Raw genomic sequence first — 22,709 nt, 5'->3', positions numbered from 1 at the left:
TAGTGACACAATGTGACCGCTGGGTGTCACAATAAAGCCTGAAAACATGGATCGAGTTGGGGGGCATATGACGTCATGATTGAGGTATTTTCAAGATGGCGCTCGACTGTAGCTGGAATGCCGCTGCCACAGCCAGCTAAACACCGGGATTTATATCATTTTCCAAACAGCGACGACGCTGTATTCTCACGGCAGAAATTATATCGTTATTTCGGACGCCAGAAATGAACATGTTACACCCGGAGACTGTCAGGTAACACGAAAGTATCTTTGGCTAAAATGGTAGCCCCTTCCTCAAAGAACAACAAAACCTGCCGCTGTTGCTGCGGAGTTCGGCTGACGAGGCAGGACGACTCGCTGCAGGATTTCACGCCCGCTGTCGAGGCTCGCTTGGCGGACTGAAGGGTCATGGAAACGACGAAGGAGAACGGAGGGTCGTTTGCCGTCGATTTAAATGAGAACGAAGAGGGGGGAGTGCTGAAAGCGGCTCACAAATCGTATATCGCACTTAAAGGAGCTGAGGTCAGTGGGGGTCAGGAAGCTGGGAAGGGTCATATTTATGTGACCGGTAACGGGAGGAATGTAAACAGAGACGCCCCGGTACAACCGCCCCCACAGGAGATGATGTTGGACTTGGCGGAGAAGTGCCTGCCCGGCCGGCTGGCTGATAGCTGTGAGATTTCGGGGGTTTGTGGCGACTACCGCGGCCTGAACGGATTTACTGAGTCACCCGTTCAGGAGGCGATAATGATCGGGTTTGAAGGAGCAGGAGGCACGGAAGAAGAAGAAGGGCTCGGCCTTGCGGGTATATCAGCCGCTCCCTGCCCAGCTGTACTTCGGGGTTCAGAGGAGACACGCCGACAGATTCTGCAGCACCAGGCAGGGAAGAGTGGAGGGGAAACCCCGGATTCTGATGATACTAGTCCCGGAGAGGAGGCCACGGACGGCGGCGCAGTCACCGGCTGTATCCGGACTTCATTCCACATTGGCCGGGTACCATGCTCGGGGAAGTACCAGCAGAACTGTGCTTGCACTGCTGCGGCCCCAGACATGCCAAACGGGGGTTTTGAGAGGCCGGGGTACGGAGGTCCCGGCATGGCTTACTGTAAACAGACAGGAGTGTTTTCTAGACTTTACGACGTGGACTGTGAGGATGTGAATGTAGCCAACGGTGGTTTACACATCGTCAACCCCGCCAGAGCAACATGTGACTGGTCGGACCTTTCTCCCAAGAATAACACCCACATTCATTCGGGTTTAAATGTGTGGAGCAAAAGCGAGTGCAGCGGGGGTTTGGCCTCTCTCTGCCCTCGCAAGGATACGCCAGCTGCGGATGAGCTCTCCCACCCTCCTGTGCCCTTCGAGGACCCAGAATCAAGTGCCAAAATCCCCTCGCCCTCTCCGTCACCCACCACCAACAGCCCGGTGTCTGAGCTTCAAACTGGGGATGACGATGAGGCTTTCAGTCCACCTATCAGGCCGCAGACTTTGAGGACTAACCCCAACCTTGCTGTGTCCCTCAGCTGCGACGCCACCCCGCTGTCCCCAGATGAGGATGGAGGCTTTTATTTTGGAGATGATGTTTATGAGGAGGACTTTCGGAACACACTGGAAGCGGGTCGGAGGCAGAGCGCCCCGGATAAGCTGCCAGATCTGTCCGATCAGACAGACAGCTCGGACCCAAAGCTGCTGCCAAAGAGGTTCGGCATTGCTGATTTCTTCACCAGGTACACACACACACACACACACACACACACACACACACACACACACACACACACACACACACACACACTCTCTCTCTCACTCACTCATTCTGTCACCACAGTCAATGATGTGATGAATATAGAGGGCCCGAAGCTATGACTTGTCAACAAACCAGAAACCCAAACATACTCTGATTTTTTTTTACCTGTGACATCACTATTTGTGTGTGTGTGTGTGTGTGTGTGTGTGTGTGTGTTGTTTTGGAAAAGTTCCTTAAAACTGCACTCCAGTAAACATAACCGAGAAGGGAAATCATGATATTCTTAGTGCCCCCAGTTTAAGTAATTAAAAATTTAAAACTTTAGCACCAAGTGTTCCATTCATTCTTTGAATGATAAAATTAGCAATTAAAGACAAATGTCAATATTTTACAGCCTGTAAAGCAGCCAAAATGCTTTTTTTTTTTTTTTTTAATTCATGCTAGATGGGAACAAACTAATCTTCTAATGATGTTTGGGGAATGATTTAAATGAAGGTGTAGGGTATCAGCAGAATCTGGAAAGTCTGAAACAAGCTGGATTTCTCTGTTATGGAAAGGATCTTGTCTTTAAACTCAAATAATGCAGATTTTAACCTTTCAAAAAGCAACACTAACATCTAAGTTTGGGCTGCCACAGTTTTCCAGGCTTGACAGGAGCTAAAAAGCTTATATAATGGCTCGCACACTCAGAGCTTCCTCGACTAGTAGGCCAACAGCATTCAACAAATCAAATAGAATTCATTCCCACTGCTGTTGCTTTGACCTTTCTGCTATTATGTTTTCCTGTGAGTGAACATCCCAGTACATTTGAGCTCTTGTCAAACGAGTTCTCACAATGATCACTAAGCTGATCGCCACCAGGTAAATCTCTGCATGTCAAGTTATTTTTTGTTTTTTTTTCTCTGTAGTGACGTTCCCCATTGATGATGCTGCTGAACCTATTTAAATTTCCCCAGTGTGGGATAAATAAAGTATTGTTATTACGGAGCATGCTCAATGGGCAGCTCACCATCTGGTCAGGCTGGCAAAATGCAGTTAACCCTCTGCTAATTTGAACGTGGATACATGGTTTTAATCCTGTGGCTTTTCTAAACTTCCCAAAAGAAGCCCAGAACAGGTGGTTGAGGCTGCTTTTTCTTTTTAGCTCCGGGGAAGGCGTGTGGCCCATGGAAAACAAGTCTGCAATGGTGGCATCACATGGTATATTCAACTTAAGTCAAGATTTACAGGCAAAGAATTAGCCATGAGCTAACTACCCACTAATGCCCAAGAGGAACTTTGTCATCAAAATATGAAATTATTGGAGAAACATTTTATTCCATTCATACGGCCCACCGCCCTCATTACAGACACCCCAGAAATCCAACAGCACCACAGACTAGGGCTTCACAATCATGTAAGTGTAGCCAAAACCTGATAAGTGAGAATTAATGAAGTTTCTCCACAACAAAAACTATTTCTGATGCCACATCATGGCAATAGACATAGATATGTGGTATTTGAGAATAATCCAGATGCTACAAGCACTTGTAGCACTTGGTTTTGTCCATAAAACCTTCCAGTTTTGCTTCTGCAGTAATCTTCCAGTGGATATAAATCAATATTTTATGTCTTGGTCACCCTCTGCTTATCCTGGTCCGGTCCTTATTTAATGTCAGTCTCCTTTATTACAGAGGGATGGAGGAGAGCAATAGCCAAGTGACCATTTGGCATAAATCATCACCTTTTCATAGAAGTATTGAGCCTCAGTAATAGCCAGCATATTAGCCATGCCCCAGATATATATATGTGCAGTAAGTGATACAGCAGGGCTCAGTGAGCATTGACTCACTGCAGCCTCTTTCTCGAGGGCTTAGCTCACATTCGCCGCTCCCTCTGCTCATCTGCTTTCTATTTCTGAAGCCGATTCAACCGTCAGGCCCGTTCAACACACCATTTAACCTCCCCACAGCTGCCTGCCGCGATGAAGCAGAGCTGTTGTGAATGGAGATTCTCGCAGGCGTGAAAAAGATGATTTATTCTCAGCTCCTATTAGACGTCAGGTTATTATAACACAAGCTTCTCCAGACTGGTCCTTGCCTTGACTGTTTTTATAGGGGACTCTCAATGCATCAGTGACTCTAAACTCTCCATTTGTTCATAGTTTTCTTTCTGTTGTTACAAAATTGTATATATATATATATATATATATATATATATATATATATATATATATATATATATATATATATATATATATATATATAATATACACAGAGCGCACACACACACACATTAAATGGCTACTTGACTCATTGCTGTCGGAGTGTATCGATAAGTGAGCAACGCAACAATGTAAACAATGCAAAATCTGAATGTAAGTTAGTATTGTGATCCGCCATCTTAGTTGCACCTTTACCTGACACACTTGCAGCTCCACATTCAGCTTCATGTGTTTCTTTTTCTAAAAGAAAAGATTGTTTTCAACTTATTTTATGTCAGTGACAGTGTGGAAGTCAGCCCTCAGTGTTTCCGATAAGCCAGTGAAAATTCTGATATGTGCTGTTAGCCTGGTGCTCGCCTTTTGCCCTCTGGAAACCTGTTATCCAGCTCTACTTTTTGATGTGTTTTGCTGTCAAATGGGTTGGAAACAGATTGTGTGTGTGTGTGTGTGTGTGTGTGTGTGTGTGTGTGTGTGTGTGTGTGTGTGTGCGTGCGTGTGTGTGTGTGTGTGTGCGCGCACCGAGTCCGAGTCCTGCGGTGGAAAATGGTCTAATAATCCAACTGGTTCTTCAGATGCAGCTGAAAAACAAACTAGAATGTGCAACTGGGGCTTTCAGTCTTGAGTTTATTTCCTGATATGAATTCCTCCGGTTCTGGTTCCTTTGCCCTGAAACTTTGGTTAACTGTTTTTGTCTGCAGCTTGGAATCTTATGATTAATCTATTAATGTGGGCGTAATAAATTAGGTGTCAGGACCTGTTATTATTCTATTCCTTGATTCAGATTTGTCATTTCATCTCAGTTCTCAAATAAGACTTGAATCTGGTTTCTTTTTCAGTGCGGGATCCAGCCAGAGATGAAGGTCTTACTCTGTTGTCATTTATGATCTGATAATTTCTCAGTGGAAGTTTTATACGGTCATTGCAGTTAGATAAAGGGGCTGAATTACACTCCTATCAGCGCTAACTTGCTGATTTGGTTGTTTGCACTAGCATGGCAACGGACTTTTAGTAGGGGGAGGGGCCTGTTGAAGCTGCATTTGTGATTTTATTTTTTATTTTTTTGTGCTGTACCGCTGTGTGAAAACACCAGATTTTCTTCCTACCCCGGAAACTTTTAAATCTTGTCAGGTGTAGGAAACTTTCTGTTTGCTGAGTCTCCATCTGTGCCAGACCTCTTTTCTTGGCTTGGACGCAAGCCTCAGCAGCTGGCCTGAATGTCACGGCGTCTCGGAGGAAATGCAGGCAGACAGAAAGACAGAGAGACAGACAGGACAGACAGGAATGCTCGAATGTTCACCAGATGGTCGGTAGCATGGAGGATCAAATCCACATTATACAAATACAAACAGGAATGCTACTTGATTTAAAAAGCCCCCCTTCAGGCGAAAACATGTCCACCTTCTCTGTCCTTCAGCTGGATGTTTTGTGCAGAGTTTGTGACTTGGAGCTTGTTTTCATATTCCTCTGCTGATGAAGGGGGGATCTGATTTGTGACATGAGGCAGTTTGTGTCAGTCATATTCTGCTACATCTTGAACAATGGTGATGTCAGTGTCAGTCCTCAACAAATATGAAGAATTGAAATCCTTAGTACAGACGTTTAGGAACACAGAAGCCTGAAAAAGAGAACCCCTGGGTTGAGCTGGAAGTTGCCTCACTAACCCACTAATGCCCGCTAAGTCCTGCTCCAATAACACGGCCCAGCAGAAACAAGGGGTTGTTTGATTTGCAGCTACATGTGTCCTTCTCAGGTGTCTCAGGAGGCCGTGTCTAATCTGATGAACTGTTGGATGTAACAGACACAACGGCAAACACGGTGTTTTGTTCTTCTCACTCTGGAGTTTGGGTCGCGGCGAGCTAACGTGTGGCGTCTGACCTCACATCAGTGCAGGCAGCTCTCTTCTCTCCTCCAGCTGCATATGTATACTCACGGTTATGGGAGGGATCGGGAGGTTGTTGAAGCTGAAGCTCAGGTGGGGCTCAGCTTCAGTGTTGCAGCCCCTGTGGTTTTCAGGTTGTAGATAAGTGGTGAAGCCAGGCACATCTTGTGAGTTTTACTCCTGCACATTACAGCTGCCCGTAAGAGAAAGGACAGAGATGTATGTCAACAAAAAAGCCTTTGCACTTTTAGTGTAACAAGTAAAATGAAATACCGCACATTCATTAAATCCACTTGTAATATTTTTTTCAAGAGAAATTGAAACCGTCAGATACGTTCAAATGTTTCTTTCCAGTGTGAAAGCAGCTCATGGCTGTACAAATGTTCATGGAGTCCGATTGCAGTAAACTTTCATTTTAGATTTAAATTCAGCTCCAAAGTCATCATAAGGCCTATTTTGTTGCTGTTCATAAATAATAATAATTAAAAAAATCCTTAACATGTAATTAAAAGCTTTGATGGACTCTTGTTCAAACTGAGCCTGATGTCAAATTCCAGATGATTTTATTTTACACTTTACTGTCGAATCACTTGAAAACTGGCATGGCTATTGTCAGAGACCACTCGGAAAGGAACGCGTCAGAAATCAAATGTTACCTGTTGGGACTTTTTTAAGTTAGATCATTATGAATTGTTTATCATGTGTTTTGAGTTGATTTCACCTGCAGAATTCTTGAACTTCCCGCCCTTCTACAGCATCCTAATCAGGCAAACAAACAGGCGCAGCCACTTTCTCTGCTGGAGCTGTTTTATATCATTTAATACTCATGGACCAAGCCTGGACGTGCTGGTATCCTGGTTTATTTAAGTGTTGGTGTTAGAAAGGCTTGTCTCTCACACAGACACAGTGAAGGCACAGTGAAGGCACAGTGAAGGCACAGTGAAGGCACTGCAGCCTACATAGGAATAATATTTGCATTGAGGTCCGTCTTCTTCTTCTTCTTCTTCTTCTTATGTTTGCGTGTAGGCACTTGCATGCGTTTGTGTTTTCTCTTGTTCTCCTTTCAAGATCCACTTCCTTTTCCAAATTTTTCCAGTTCCTCTTTCTGTTCCCTCCAGCTGACCAAGAGCCTCTTCAACCGAAACAAATGTAAAAGTGTTGACCTGGCAGCTTTTTCTCTCTCTCTCTCTCTTTCTTTCTCTCTCGCTCTCTCTCTCTCTCTCTCTTTCATCACTTCAAAAACTGCTGCAGCTGCTCAACTGCGGTCAGATGGAGGATTAAGATTCATTAGGTCTTCAACTGCTCTTCCTCCTTCAGTTAGTATGAGGAATGATGTCTGAGCATTTTTTTTTTTTCATGACATCAACAACCTCAATACTTTTTACTGATCAGGGATGGAGAAGATGTTCAAATGGACAGGAATGAAGTTCGTTTGTGTTTCTGTGAAATGGGCCAGTAATGCTGCATGTGAGAGGCCTCGCAATCTCCCGGAGGTTTTCCTGGAACAACTTTAGGAAGTTTACTTGGAAGTATTTCACAGAATAAAAGTGAATATAGTGATAATAATATAGTAGTAATAATATTTGTGACAGGCTTTACCTCAGAAAAATTGTTCTGTGTGTGATTTATATAGTGCACCTGCCCAGATTGCTGTCTTAGCAGTATTTCAATGAATGGTGCAGCCTGAGTAAATATTCATTTATTTGTTGGAAGATATTCTATACCTGTATGATGGGTGAATATGAGATGTTTTGATCTGGATTTAAAGGATAATGGCTCTGCAGACAAAGCTGTCTTTTGTTGAGATTTTGTTGGCAAATGTAAATGTAGGTTATTTGATGTGCTATCAAATAAGTGTTTGAATTTCCTTCTCAGCTGGACCAAACCAATCACTGCTTTTCACGAACCTCTCGTAGAAGTTGCAGCTGCATACCAGTTATTCTCAGGATTTGCCAATTGCTCAGAATATTTGGGATCAAAACAATGCGTCATCCACAGATGTTCACTGCATCAACATCATAATTAACTGAGAACTGTTGTGTTGTCTCTCGCTGACAGTCGTCGTGCATCACCCGGAGATAATTTGGGTAATATTCCAGTGGAAAAGAGCAGCCCGATGATGCTACACAGATGTTGGGCTTTGAGTGACAGTCCAACCTTTTTACCTTTTATGTAACAACTTGTATTTCCCGTGTGGAGATGATTTTCTGTGGTGACGGTATCATCAACCTCAGAGTTAAATGGTGACAAACATGGACAAAGACACTGCTGTTCAGGTCAAGTTTTCATTAGCATTTGGTCCAGTGAAGCTTCAGCAGTCATCCTGATAACAAGGTTTTTCCATCTCCCTTTCAGGAGCCTGTTTTCTAGGAAATCCAAAGAGCCCAAGCAGCTTTCCCATAATGCAGCTGGGTGGCGAATATTTGGCAAGCCTGCAGCCAGAGAGGACGATGCAGCAAAAGACCCCGCCTCCCCCTCCTCGTCCACAGAGCAGGTCGGTGTTTTGAACTCACACGAGGATGACAGTCATTTAACATCGTCATGGATTTCTGTCCTATTTGAGGTTTGTTGTCTCTTCCAGACCGCAGTGCTCCCAAAGCAAGTCTGGCTTAGTTTATCAGATGAAAGCTGGACAACTTGATATCTAAAGATTATAAGCATTTGCTTAAAATTGACACCGAAACACCCTTGAAATAAATATAAGTGGTTTTAGATGGAGAGAATTGACCACTTTTCCAGTTGGTAATAATATATCTTTGAGTTTTTGTTTATTTTTAATAAAAATGAGACTTTTCTCAATCATCTCTGACACTGAATGGATGAAAACATCTATGGTTTATACCCAAGAATACTCAGTAATAATGGAAATGAGCAGGATCTGAATCTGGGGTCATGTTTGTCCATTTTTGGAATGGACAGTTGAATACCTGAAGCCCCGATTCTGCATCGTGTGTTTGTGTGATGAGCAGAGATGGCGAAGGCTGTTGGTTTGATTGATTGGTTGGTTGATTTGATGATGTGTGTGTGTGTGCCTGCCAGCCTGACGCTGCAGAGGCTAATGCTGTTAGCCTGCATCTGTTTACCTCTAACATGGTGGCTGGAATTAGGCTGTATAATTGATTTTACTCAGTGTGTATGTGAGTGTGTGTTGTCGCTAGGCAACTTCAGCACAGTGGCTTCAACTGAGGATGCAAATGACACCCCCCCAACACACACACACACACCTGTTCCCCTCTTGTCATGTAGAGCAGGTGGTATCCTGGGCAGACACTCACTACAGTGGACGCTTTGTTCCGTCTGAATTTAATCTAATCTGGTTTTCCTTTTCACATCTGTCAATCACTGAAGAGTGTCAGGCAGCATCTGCATCACACACTGAAGAGGGTGATCATCCTTCAGCTCTAGACGCTGAATTTAAACACCAGTCTGATTTATATACGAAGCTCTACGGACGACACTGAGGAAAAGGAGAGAAAGAAGACAGCAGCAGAAAAGCCTCAGTTGGTTCTGTTTCAGACGGTTTAAGGCTTAAGTTGTGGTTGAATTTCTCTCTTGAAAATCTCAAGTGTGGGGGAGAATTTATTCTTCTTTGTTGTTTTTTTTTAACTGTGAAAGATTTGTTACATGTTCAGGAATTTCTTAGGAAGTTTTACAAAGATGATTTTCATGGAAAGATCAAGGCGTGTTTCCGATACTCCTGGGAACACATGCAGTCACATGATGTTTCAGTTGTGTATTTGCATGTAGTGGAAGAATTGGCGTTTGGAGCATTTGGCAGATGACATCAAGCCCTACAGGTAGAGTGCTATACTCCTCGTGCAGTTAACGACATCTTCCTCTGCATCTTGCTGGATTGTTACTCGTAAGTCGTTTCAGATATTAGATTGATCCTCCAGTAGTGCTAACCAGATTCAGAGGGGCTGTGAGGCAAATTGGGGGAAAAAAGAATTTGCTGGGAGTAAAATTGACCTCAAAATGAAGAGACTGTGTGGGCAGCAGTGCCAGCTATCTCGAAAGCAGCTGGAGGACTGATAATGGTGCGCCCTTCCTTCGAGAGCAGCCAGAACACTGAACTGCCTGACAGCTGATGGCCTTTTTGCACACTCTGCTCACATGATGACAGCCGCAGTCAGATGATTCATCAGAAAATGCACTGGCCAGATGTGGTTTGGCTTTACTTTTGACACGTCAGACACAAACTGAGCAGGAGGAGGAGAAGAAGAAGTGGGAGGAGGCTGACTTCTCCTTCCTCTGAGTTCAGTTTGTACAGCAGCACGGCAATTAGCTCATCTGCTCAGAGTGACAACCTGGGATTACTGTCACAGCGTTCTTCCCTGTTACTGTGCTCATGACTGGCAGTAATCCTTAGTATCAATTTCCAGGATTTCAGGAGGATGAGATTTCCACACGCTTGGTATCCTAGTGGCACCTCTTGATAACATCTGCTCCACTCCTGTCCTACATACAAACAGGATTCACATGAAAGGAGCATTAGTAAGGCGATGGGCGATGACGAGCCACTGGATGAATGAGCTTTGGCAGATTCCACTCGTCGGAACTCGACAGCGGTGTTGAAACACGTCTACCTAAACACGGTTGCTCATTGGGTGACAATGGTGGTGAGGAGCGCTGTGTTTGAAGCACTTGGTGTTTGGCTTGTGATTGAGAGTGGAAAAAAAATTTACCCGAATCATTAATTATTTCCAAAGGTTGCATCATTCATGTGGTCCTAAAGGAAGCAGAGGGAAATCAAATGTGGGTCGGAACAGACTTGAGTTCATCAGAGCTGACAGACAAATGTTTGCAAAAATGCCCTAAAATCACTGATAACTTCTCAAGTCAAACCAAAATAATTAAGCTAGCTTAAGAAAATACCAAAATAAGTATCTGTGCAGTACTTTTCCTAACATGAAAAAGTTTAAATTGCTCTTATATGAATGCTCAGGCTGACATTGTGATTGTAATTCATTTAATTCTATTTTGTATTTCATTTTAGCAAGCAGCTCGGGTCAAACAATATACTAAAAATGTATTCAACTGCAGGAAGTGCAATTTTTTCTTCAGTGTCTTTCCAAGTCTCATTCCACAGTCTTAAGACTTTGTTTGGAACAGATTCTGCAACATTATCCCATTATCTTTGTAAAATGAAACAAGATATGAATAATGAAAGAAGAGGAATGATTCCTTCAGACATTGTGAATAATGTTGCAGTATCAGTCAAAATAATTGCCGCTTGATGTTTTTCCAAATTGTTCAGAGCTACAATAAACACAAGAAAGTAAAACAATAATAAATCATAGCTGTGCTTCCATATATGCAGAAATGTAGAGTCTCCAAAAACAGGGGGCAGAAACACAATGTACATCATGTTGCACGCCAACTTTGCGACTGCTCCACACATACACACACACACGCCCGCGCGCGCGCTTCACCTCTGCTGCTGCTGCTGCGTCTCCGTCCCAGGGGAAACACTGGCTGGTTCTCCCTGATACTCCTGCAGCCGAGTGGAAGCAAATCCCTGCCGCAGGTTCGAACATCTGCTGGTAAAACAGAAACCAGAGGATCCAGAGGATTAGCGCCTGCAGGCACAATCACATGTCTAGCTATGGTGTATGGGTGGGATTTCATTCAGCTCCGAGTGTGTAGTGCACGACTGGATGTTGATCTTTGTGAGGCTGCTTTGACATGTTGGTAATAATTACATTTTTAACCATAAAGGAAGATCGTTTTGCCATTTTACTGTCACAGTTTCCTTCTTGCTACATTTATAATTTTATTTCTTCATGTGACCAGAAAGTCAGATCATCTTTCACTTCATCCATCATATTAAACACTGAAAATTTTAATACAAATTCTGCCATATATTAGAGTCCAAAACGCATGCAGTGAAAATGCAGTTCCGTGGTTCTTTTTACTTGGGAATCACTGGATAAGTCTCCAGATTTTCTTTCTCTTCAGTGTAAAACTGATGACTGAGCAGCTTTAGTTTACAATGTCCAGTTTCAGAGAGGGAACGTTGTCTCCCTCTGCTGGTGGGCTGACAAATTAGATGATAAAAGGCTTTTTGTGTCACTGACCCGCAGCTGTCCTGCTCCTGTGAATGAACGGTTTATTGTGTGGACACACACACACACACACACACACACACACACACACAAACAAAGATATTCATTTGGCAGTCTCGATAGGCCATGTATGAATACACTGAAGGTTCACGTAACACACGTTGGTGTTAGCTTTCATTGTACAAGTGCGAACACACACATACTAGTAAACAAATACAAACTCACAAACACAATCACCCACAGGTTACAATTTCTGTGACTGTCTTTCTACCAATAAACTGGAGTTTGTGAATAGTTGTGTGTGCGCGCGCGCGTGTGTGAGTGAGAGCGATAGATTTTTACTTTGTGTAAAACGCTTTTCATAATTTTTGTGTTGTGTATTACTTATTATGGCTCCATTGTAGAAAAATACTCTCAGCAAAATTAGACTTTGTGCTGTGTGTTTCTGTATCTGAGGCTTTACATTACAAAGAGGATAATGTTAGTGGTGTCTGTAGACTAGGAAAGATGCTGTTCTGGAACCAGTTTTTGTAGCTGAGAGAGTTCTTTTGATGTCAAAAACTCATTGAACTGGTTCTGAATTGGGCATCTGCTCTGAGCCAGCCCTGGAACTGGTTTAGTTGAAATGTCTTGAAGAGATGGTTAGGGCTTGACTCAGCCACAAGCCTCTTTCTGTGTTTGTATCTGCAGGTGGAGCAGGGGAAGGACTCAGTTATGTGTTTGGCTCCTCAGCACCCCCCACCTGCCGGGAGGAGGAAGAACCTGGAGTTTGAGCCTCTTTCTACCACAGCCCTCATCCTAGAGGACCGGCCAGCGTGAGTACCACAAACACAATCGCTGAGATGTCAGTGCTGCGCACTTATTTGATACCCATTTCATGAATTTGATTTTACTCACCAGGACCAAAGTAAAATTCATTAAATTAGGAAACAAATAACTGTACACAGGATTTATTAGAGGTTTGAATTTTCTTTTGATGGTTTAATGGTGTGTATTTTACTTGTTTGTAACATTTATTATTTTTAAAAAAATATCAATTTTCTTGTATTAGCTGATAATCTCTTGTTTTTTCAGGAACCTACCAGCTAAATCTTTGGAGGAAACACAAAGACACAAAATGGAGTATGAGGAGATGGTGGCTGGAGCCAAGAGAAGAGGTACCCAGCCTCTACATTTATCCCCTGGGCTGATTTAGAAACTAGGATTTTCCCATTTGAACTGCATTTGATGTGTAAGAAGACGGACAGCGTTCAGCTTTGAGCAGACATCATGGGAGAAGTTTTCTCTTAGTTCACGAGCCCAGGTTCCACCTCCAGACTGCAACCCAGACATGAAATCAATGTTGTAAGCTCCAAGTGTTTAATATGTGTTTATGTGAGCAGAGTAATAATCATGATCTCTGTTGGACAAACTTGCCAGAGTTGAAGGAAGCTCAGAAGAAGAAGCGTCAAATGAAGGAGAGACACCGACAGGAGGACAGCATCTCCAACGCCATGGTTATCTGGAACAATGAGATCCTGCCGCACTGGGACACCATGTATGTATCCACAGCTGTGCGTGATTGTCACGTGTTTGTGAGCTAATATAGGCAGCATCATGTTTGTATGTGTGTGTATGTATGCGCAGGAAAGGAACAAGGCGGGTCAGGGAGCTCTGGTGGCAGGGACTTCCTCCGAGTGTCAGAGGTAGAGTGTGGAGCCTCGCCATCGGCAATGAGCTCAACATCACACCAGGTACATACAACACACACCTCAGGGATGAGCCTCATGTCCCGACAGGTTCGGAGTGTGAATCGGAACCATTTTTAGGGTTTTTTCAAACCTGCCCCTTCTAATTGGACTCCTTTTCCTCCTTGGCCCCGTTTGTTTGTGCGGATGCGTGGCTCTGTTGAGGAGGCGATCACAGTCCAGCTACAAACTCTATAGAGTGGTTGATTTGTGCTACATTTTCATTCTCAAGAATAATTTTGTGGAGAATGAATATGAAACAAATCAGGCATATGTATATTGATATTGACCTTCACCTTGGTGGAGGCCTGCGATTTCCAAGTGTGCTCCTGGTTTATGGTGATTTTTTGTCCTTCTGACCCTGATGTGTGTTTGTTCAGAGCTGTATGAGATTTTCCTGTCCAGAGCCAAAGAGAAGTGGAGGAGCTACAGTGAAACCAGCTCGGTCAACGACAACGAGAGCGGTACGATACGGCAGCAGCTCGTGCACCTGACATCATCATTACCATAATGAAGTTTTTTGGGCATTAAAGTTCACTCTGAAAGGTCCCAATGGAGGAAAAGCGCAGCAGATTGAGTTGCATATTGAAACTTGTCACCCGTGTTTTCTTGTCAGACGGCGGAGCGTCTCTGGCTGACAGGGAATCCAGTCTGGATCTCATCAAGTTAGACATTTCCAGAACCTTCCCGTCTCTTTTCATCTTTCAGAAGGTAACAGCTTTTTTGACCTTTTTCACCTTGATCAGTCAGTCCTTCTTCCTCTCTCTGGTTGGATTATTCAGCTTAATCCTCTCTGCAGGGTGGTCCCTACCATGACCTCCTCCACAGCGTGCTGGGAGCTTACACCTGTTACAGACCTGATATTGGCTATGTGAGTTTGCTCGTCTCTATCAAATTGTCTAACTAACTCGTAGCCAGCAACTGCGGAGAGTGTTTGCTGAATGTGAAAATATCACATCACATGAGATTGTGTTGAAATGAATAATCCAGCATGGCTGCCAAAGGACATCCAATCCCTGAAATATGTTTGTGCAAATTTTTTGTTTCTCAATTGAAGAGAGACACTGTGGGCTAATCAAACAGGTCTTCCATTAGAGCAGTGAAGCTTGGACAGCAAGCGAGACAACAGCAAGCTGGAGGTTTAGTCCAGTCAGATCGTGGTTCATCTTAAGCCCCTTCTAGACACAGAATGCGCCAAATTTGCGGCCTGGTAGAGGCGGGAATTTGCCATTTAGTCTGTGTGAAATGCCATAAAAGTCGGCACTTGTGTGGGTGTAAACGAGATGTGACGTGCAGCACGAAGTTGCGCGTGAACATTGACGCACAATATATATATCAGAAGAATATTCAGCCCTGTGACAGTCTGTAAGTTTCAAAACAGCAGTTCACTGCTCTGGCTGCCAGCAGCATTGGTGTTGACTTTCTCTGAGATGTTTGATGCGGGAGAACCGGTGAGCATTATGTTTGTGAGTTTGCGTCATCATTGACACCTCCGCCCACCTCACACCGAGCCGGCACATCGACGGCTCAGATTCAAATAGTAGTGGAAGCGGTAATAGATGTACCCTCGGAGGCGGAATATTGCCAGGCCAAAATTGACCCCCAATTCACCGCGCTCTGTCTGAAACTTCAGACCGAACCACAAAAAAGACGGGCATAGTAGCGGCTCGGTGGCCAGTGTGATAGCGCCTTTATATAACAGGTGGTGGTAGGTTAAATGAGGCCTCAATTGGCTCAAAAAAGCTGACCACAAATGAGCTGCAAACATCCAGAACACTTTCCTGAGCTGGAGATGGAGCTTCCTTTCGGGGATGACCTCTTTGCTTCTCTCAATAGTGTAATTTCTGTTGATTAAAAATGCCACAATGTAGAGATTTTCTGTACTGTTTTCCATTAGCCACATCTCTGCTGACACAGCAGGCCCTCACACGGCACTGAGAAGCCCTAGGAACACTGCTATTAGGAACTGCTATTGCTAGTCTTTGTCTGGGAAATTACCAGATATTAGCTGGCATTATAGATTGCATCGCTGGTTTGTTATTGTTAGCTATTAGCAATTAGCCTACTTCTTCAGCGTGTTGCAGCTCTTCTGATGACTGTTGTCCCATACCAGACTAGTGCTCAGACCCATTCTGGACTGGTTACAGACTTACTGGTCTGTAAGGCAAACACGGTAGCAAAATGTGCCTGCAAAAAACCAAACACCTGCTGTTCTGCCCTTGCGGTAGTTCCTTCCTGCTCCAGTAGGTGTCTCCAGGACAAGATTATACTATGATGAGACACACGAAACCAATAGCAGCCACATACTCGTGGCAAGGCTTTAAAAACCTCAAACTTAACATATTCTCATTTTGTTCCTGCAAAGACTAATGAATCTGCTGCTTCTATGTAGAACTCCACATGCACTTGTGTCTGTAGATCTGGATGTGCATGCTCAGTGCAGCAGTGCAGCTGTGTGTTGTGGCTGCTGAGCAGGGATCTGTGTGTGGGCTCCCTCAGGTCCAGGGGATGTCTTTCATCGCTGCTGTGCTGATTCTCAACCTGGAGGAGGCCGAAGCCTTCATCACCTTCGCCAACCTGCTCAATAAACCCTGTCAGATGGCGTTCTTTAGAGTGGACCATGAACTGGTACACACACACACACACCTGTCTACAAAATATTTACTTTGTCCTGCAATTTTCATATCAATTTTCTTTTACTTATTCCAATCCAATTTGACTTCGGTCCATCATCTTTTCCTCTCTCTCTTTCTGCACGTGTCAGATGTTGAAGTATTTTGCCGTCTTTGAGGTTTTCTTTGAGGAGAATCTGCCTCGTCTCTTCAACCACTTCCAGACCAACAACCTGACCCCTGACCTCTACCTGATTGACTGGTGAGTCCTCAACGTAACTTCATCATAGCCACTAATATGTACATTAATCATCTGGAATCAGTGTGTTTTGGCTGTTATGGTGTAAAAATAACTGAAACCAAAACATTTAAGAAGTTGCCAATGAATATTTCTTGTCAGCTGACCAGTTGCAGCACCAGGAAAACATCCCATGAAGCAGTGAAGTCTACTTTTAGGGTTGAAAATATCTGAGCAAATAAGATACTTGTAAATGAGACGAAGCAAAAGCATTTTTATTTTAAGTCATTTGGTAAAAACATGCATATTTTGTAAAGTACAAATTGTTGTCAATTGCTGTCCAGGATCTTTACACTCTACAGTAAGTCCCTCCCGCTGGACGTGGCGTGCCGGGTGTGGGATGTGTTCTGCCGGGACGGGGAGGAGAGTTTGTTCCGGACAGGGTTGGGTATCCTGCGTCTGTTTGAAGATGTCCTGCTCCAGATGGACTTCATCCACATTGCTCAGTTCCTCACCCGCCTGCCTGAAGACCTGCAGTCACACACACTCTTCACCTCCATGGCGAACACACACATGATCAGCAGGAACCGCCGCTGGGCTCAGGTCAGTGTGTTCTGAACCCTGAGCTCACGTTAATGACGTCTGTGGTTAATTCGGTGTGAACTCCCACGACAGCTTGATTTATAGTTGTCCATCAAATCAACCGCAGTGTAGCGACCAAAGCCTGACACGCAGCTCCTTGCACGTGTCATGTCGGCGCAGTCTGCGACAACTGTGACCGGTGAAATAGCGTTTCCTCCTACACACCTCTGCACACTCGCTTCCACAGCATCTCCTCCTCCGGTCTGAGCCCCGTTGAGCTGCGTTTCGTTCAGTCAGTTGTTGTTCAGCATTTATCATCTGAAACCCCTCAAAGCTATTTGCCCCAAAACTCAACACACTGGCACAGAGGCGCCACCGCCAGCCAACGTTGTGTAGTTGAAGCACCACCCAGCCAGACCAGGATAGACATGTCATTGCTCATCCCCTGCATGATCATGTGATCATTGTAATAGAAACAAAAGTATGTGAAACAAATCTAAAAGAATATATTTTCTTCCAGGTTTTTTCTGCCTCGATGAAGGATAAAGAGACTGACAAAAACACAAGCCCGGCTTTAAGAAGTTAACACTAGCTAACCTCGACACTTAACGGCACGACTCCTCAAACGCTGCGTAGGCAGAAGACAAAGGGCAGCTTGCTGCGTCAACGCCTGGCTGTGAAACTTCGAGCTACGTAGCCTCAAGTTCGACTCTCCCACCAGAGGTTTGGATACAAAGCTCGAAGAGAACACAGCAGCCAGGAGAGCCTCCGATGCTGGGTTAGATCGACACGCCCAGGCGGACGGACGAGGAGGATGTGGCCCCCTTAAATCTGTGAAAGTAGGGGGTTAATCCCAAAACTTCAGTCAGTATTTCACCAGAGCCCAGCCCACTAGAAACTGGAACATGAAACCCAGCTGACTCATTCCTGGCCAAAGGATTTGGCTCATGGTAATTCTGCCTCCAAGTCGGGGCGCTATCTGTGTTTCCATACACTTATTTTTAAGAGCTCATGCACACGTGCACATGCACGCATGCACGCACGCACACACACACACACACACACACACACACACACACACAGCAACTCCTGTGGTCAGTTTTACGCCACTAAAACGGAGCATCACCCCCTGCGCTCTTCTTACACTCCACTTCTAATTTTTGGTGCCAGTGTTTTTTTAATGGCTTCCAAAATGACCTTTGTGGTTGAATTATTCATGTTAGTCAAGATGATTCAGTTTAGCTTGAACCAACCATCGGGTTAAAAAACCTGAACCTGAAGCTAATACACTGGCTACTTGTTAGCTTTTGAAATAAAATCCTGTGTTGGTAAGTCAAGAAAACGCAGAGATGAAAGTGAGAGCAGTATTTCTAGTCATACCAAGGAATCAGCTGATTCACATTTCATCATTGATGGAGTTAGGGGTCGACCGATTGCTGGATGTGATATTAAGCATTATCGTGATTACTAGAATCTGTTTTTGTATCGGATCAAATAAATGTATTTTAAAATTCGCGAGAGCATCTTAGCAGTACAGTTGACAAATAATTACAAGCAGGTTGTTATTCTGAATAATTTTTCCTGGAAATCTTTGTCACTTCCTAATACCTGCCTATCATTTTCCTGATTATGAATGATTGATTTTGATCTAGAGATGAGTAATCCTCGACCCCTGACTCTTGACTATTATAATACCAATAATATGTGTAGGACACAGGAAAGTTTAAATATCTGTGGTCCAGCAGGCTCAAGATGTTTTTTAAATGTGTAAACCTTAATATGAAGATGTAATTTTTTTTGGGGGGGGGGGGGGCAGAAAATGATTGACAGTGGACTGAAAGCAGATTCTCCGCCAGGGATCTATTTACTCGACTGGATCATCAGATTGATCTGTTTTTAACTGCGACCTGTGCGTTACAGGCCGGCTGTCATCCACAGGGACTCGGATCAAGAAGCCTCAGCTTTTATTTTTTTTGTCAAAAATCTTTTGAACCTTTTGTGGAACCACTTTGAGCCAAGAGTAAATGAAGTGTACTGTAAATGTGAGAGCGCATGTGGGACCAGCGCAGCTTTCTAACAGTGTTCCTCCCGTTCAGATTTCCTCTTCCAGCACTTTATAAACGCAGCACTAAAGCTTGAATGTGAACACTGGCTCTCGCAGAACACTCCGCAGGGTGAGTTCAGACCAAACTTAGGGGCATCAGTTCGAACCTGTCCCTCATGTTCTGCCTCCAGCAGCCGTGTGCGGCGCTCCCAACGTACACGGATGCACTTGGACGTGTCATTTCAAACATGCTCAGATCAGTGGAAGTGTGTCTGAAGTCACCTTTACAAACGGCGTGTCGACCCGTCGAGTCTCTCTAAGGGCTCTGCTTCATTCTCCCCCCTCTGTCACATTGTCTAACACTCCTCTGACTCGCCAACACTAGACGCACCTCCGTGTCCTCCCTACCTCTCCTGACCAACCCTCAAACCTCCACACGATTGACCAGAACACCCCACCACCCCCCCACCAGCAGATGAGCAGGCCTTACAAACCCGGACTAACAGCCTCTCAGTCCCAGCGTCAACCCTGAAAGTGCCATGTTGACTGCAGAGGAAAACTCACTGCAGAATTAAGAGCAGCCTGGAGGAGGGAAACCGCGTCGCTCCTGTAGGCCTCTGCAATGTGCGAAGGTCAAAGTGACCTTTGAACTTTTATCGCCCCCCTCAAAAAAGGAAGCTAACTGAGATCAGCAGGTTGCTTCTCGCTGTCAGATGGTCAGAGAGGATTTGAAACACAAGGATTTAACCCTCTGAACCTCAGACAGGCTATTGTTTTGCAAAAAATATTTATCAAATGGTGCAGAATAGGAAATCATAAGAAACAAAAAAAGGAATTGACTCTTCAATGTAAATGTTAAGACTGCCTTTTTTATTTGTATTCATCGTTAATCCAAGACAACAACAACAAAACATCTAAAACATCTCTCAAGTTTCATGGATGGGAAGCTGTGAGGAGGACCAATGTCCCTGCCGAGCTCCTCCCGTCTTCCCGGTCGCTCTTTCTCTCCAGTGAGTTGTTTTTTTCCCTGCACCAGTGTATCAGCGAACGACTCCATGAATGAGTGTTTTCTGTTGCGCCTGAATGTGTGTGTGTGTGTTCAAATGCAAATGTATCATGTGTCTTCATGTTCGTATTGACCGCCAGACGCGTCCCTGATGAAATGGAAGAGCGTGGAAAAAAAAAAACCACACAAACTACCGTAAAGGAATATCGAACGGTCGGAAACACTCAGCTAATGAGGCAGTTAGCGCAGGTGTGTTTTCCTGATAAAACTTGACCAAAGTGTCTGATCAAGCACTTGATAGTAAAGAGGCTGAGACCAGAGATGCTTTCTTTCCTCGTGATGAGCATCGCCAAGTGGAAGTGCAGCCCTCAATCTCACTGGGTCGAACATCAGCTGTCACTTCAAAATCTCTTCTACCAAAATGGAACGTAGATACACGGGGAAGTTAAATCCCAGTTTATTCATAGCAGGCTTTCTCTCAGTATATAATATAAGATACTAGGTTTATACAAAGTCATGAAATTTTGGAAAACTTAATTTTACCTGGTGTGTTTTAAAGAATGGACATCATGGGGGGGGGGGGGGGGTTCTCAGATTAAATCATCCTATTATCGCATGGTGACTCCTGGCTTTATAACAGAAGAATCATGGTTTGATTAAACTTTATTTAATCAGCTTCTGTATTCCTACATGAGTTAGTGCAGTAGCATTCAACTTGCCTACAAGGAGCTTGAATCAAACTCCTCTGAAGCTGCCGGCGCGCGTGATGCCGGTAAATCACGAGTCTGTCACCGTGAAGGGACGCCACACTACTCCTCTACAGGTTTTCTTCCCTAAATGTTTTAATTCCATTTCGCCTTTAGCAAGTTGTCGAGCCAAAAATGCCTGACTTACTCACACTAACCGGTAAATAATTTTGAGATTTTGTGATCAGCTATTTAAACTTGCGGTGGAAACATTTGTACTTGGTTAAATTGTCAAAATAAAGTGGCAGGGAGCTAATTAAAGGTGCTATATGTACGTATTTTGAGTTAATGTGTTGAATGGACAGGAGTTACCTTCTAAATATAAGGAAGTAACAGTTTCATTGTTGTTTTGTGTTGCAGTGACAGCTGCTGAAATTAGCATGCTAACCAGCTTGTGTCATCTGTCCTGTCTCATAGTACCACTTTGTCCCCAAGGAGGCGCTGGTGAGTCTGCTGCATCCAGTCAGATCTTTCTCCAGTCCGTTTTGTTTGGATCATTAAAAATTGTAACTTAAGTGTCGCGAATGACAACAAAAGCCGTTCAGATAAAAAAAAAAAACATTCCAAATAGCTTTGATGTGTAGTCTCGCTAAAAACTGAGCTAAGCTAGCTGTAGCGTGAGCTAGAAGACTGATGACATAAATTAAGATTATGGGTCGTCCGCCAGTCGTTGACTGTGTTTTTAACTGCAGGTTGTACAGTTAGATTGTAGTTGATTGACTGAAATTGTCTTTCTTTGGAGTGTCAACATTTGATCAAATCTTACAAATAGCACCTTTAACTAATCCTTAAAAACTTGATGTAGAAAATTATGGATCTGATTTTTTTTTTTTTTTAGAGTAAACTATCAGGATCTGACAGATGAGGGTGGACGCTCAGATGTGCCTGTTTCTGATCGTGCTGGTTCCTTTATAAACTCCTCACTTGGGAAATAAAAGTGCAATATGGTTTGGAAAGTAGAGGACAGTAAATACCCCGAATACTCCGCCAGTCGGCTCCATGACCCCTCGTCTCCACTCTAGGCCAGATTATTAAGAAAAATATCGAATTATTGATGAAAACGTCAGAAATTATTACTGAAACTGCAGGAGAAGAATGATTAATGTCACACACATTGATTTTATTTAAATTTTATTTTTGTTTTACACTTTCATGTAAATTCAGTTTGGCTTTTTTGTTTGTTTTCCTGTCACAAATGTCATGTACAGTTTTTTTTCTTGTCATAATGCCTTAACAGGTGATGTAAATAAACTGTAAAAATGGTCTTTCTTTTCATATAACAGCCACTAGTTAAATGTGTAAATAAATATCCCTGCAAATGGAAGTTTGCCTGTTTTTTGTTTTTTTTTTAAATCCTTAAATTTAAAGTGAAGCCAATCGTCTTCAGCACATCGCTGAAACCGCAGCTGCTGCTTCATACAATTTTATTTATTTTAAACGAATCAAATGCAGTCTTTCAGTGCTTTTGGTCAATGTTTCAATCCCAGACAAGTATTTGTTCACTTCTCTGCAAGAACAGTCTTGACCTTTGACCCTAGATTTGTTTTCTGAAAGAGGTGCCTGAGCTAAACACGTCATCTGATTCTGAGTTTCATGACTGATGAAATCCTGATTTTTTTCCCTCAATAATTAACCTGAACAGATGCATTTATCGTTTTAGTCATTTAAATTCAAGGGTGAATGCCGATTGTACCGACCGATGCTGCAGTTTTTTAGAGTAAATCTGAAATACTGGGGCCAAAATGGAATGAAGTATTGTGTCTGAGTCTGCAGAGCCGCCACTAGGTGGCAACCAAACACAAGCGTGGCATCTTCCAGCTCTGCTGCCGGACAACAGTCCTTCATTCTGAAATAACGGAT

The 22,709-nt window shown here is 43.7% G+C and overlaps 1 protein-coding gene across 1 annotated transcript; it reads left to right on the top strand.

Moving 5' to 3' along the window:
* The first annotated feature begins 73 nt into the window (after nucleotides 1-73).
* On the top strand, nucleotides 74-22,197 carry LOC147247146 (TBC1 domain family member 12-like). Its single transcript, XM_086180667.1, has 13 exons — nucleotides 74-1,727; nucleotides 8,185-8,323; nucleotides 12,585-12,709; nucleotides 12,969-13,051; nucleotides 13,314-13,431; nucleotides 13,521-13,627; nucleotides 14,002-14,085; nucleotides 14,238-14,332; nucleotides 14,421-14,492; nucleotides 16,121-16,249; nucleotides 16,386-16,495; nucleotides 16,816-17,074; nucleotides 17,574-22,197. The coding sequence occupies exons 1-13, from the start codon at nucleotides 409-411 to the stop codon at nucleotides 17,637-17,639; spliced, it is 2,706 nt and encodes a 901-aa protein (XP_086036793.1). The 5' UTR covers nucleotides 74-408; the 3' UTR covers nucleotides 17,640-22,197.
* Nucleotides 22,198-22,709: the final 512 nt, after the last annotated feature.

This window comes from Aulostomus chinensis, chromosome 16, assembly GCF_037954235.1.
Source record: "Aulostomus chinensis isolate RoL2024-O1b breed Wild chromosome 16, RoL_Achi_v1.0, whole genome shotgun sequence".
Classification (NCBI taxonomy): domain Eukaryota; kingdom Metazoa; phylum Chordata; class Actinopteri; order Syngnathiformes; family Aulostomidae; genus Aulostomus; species Aulostomus chinensis.
This window is presented reverse-complemented; position numbering and strand designations above follow the sequence as displayed.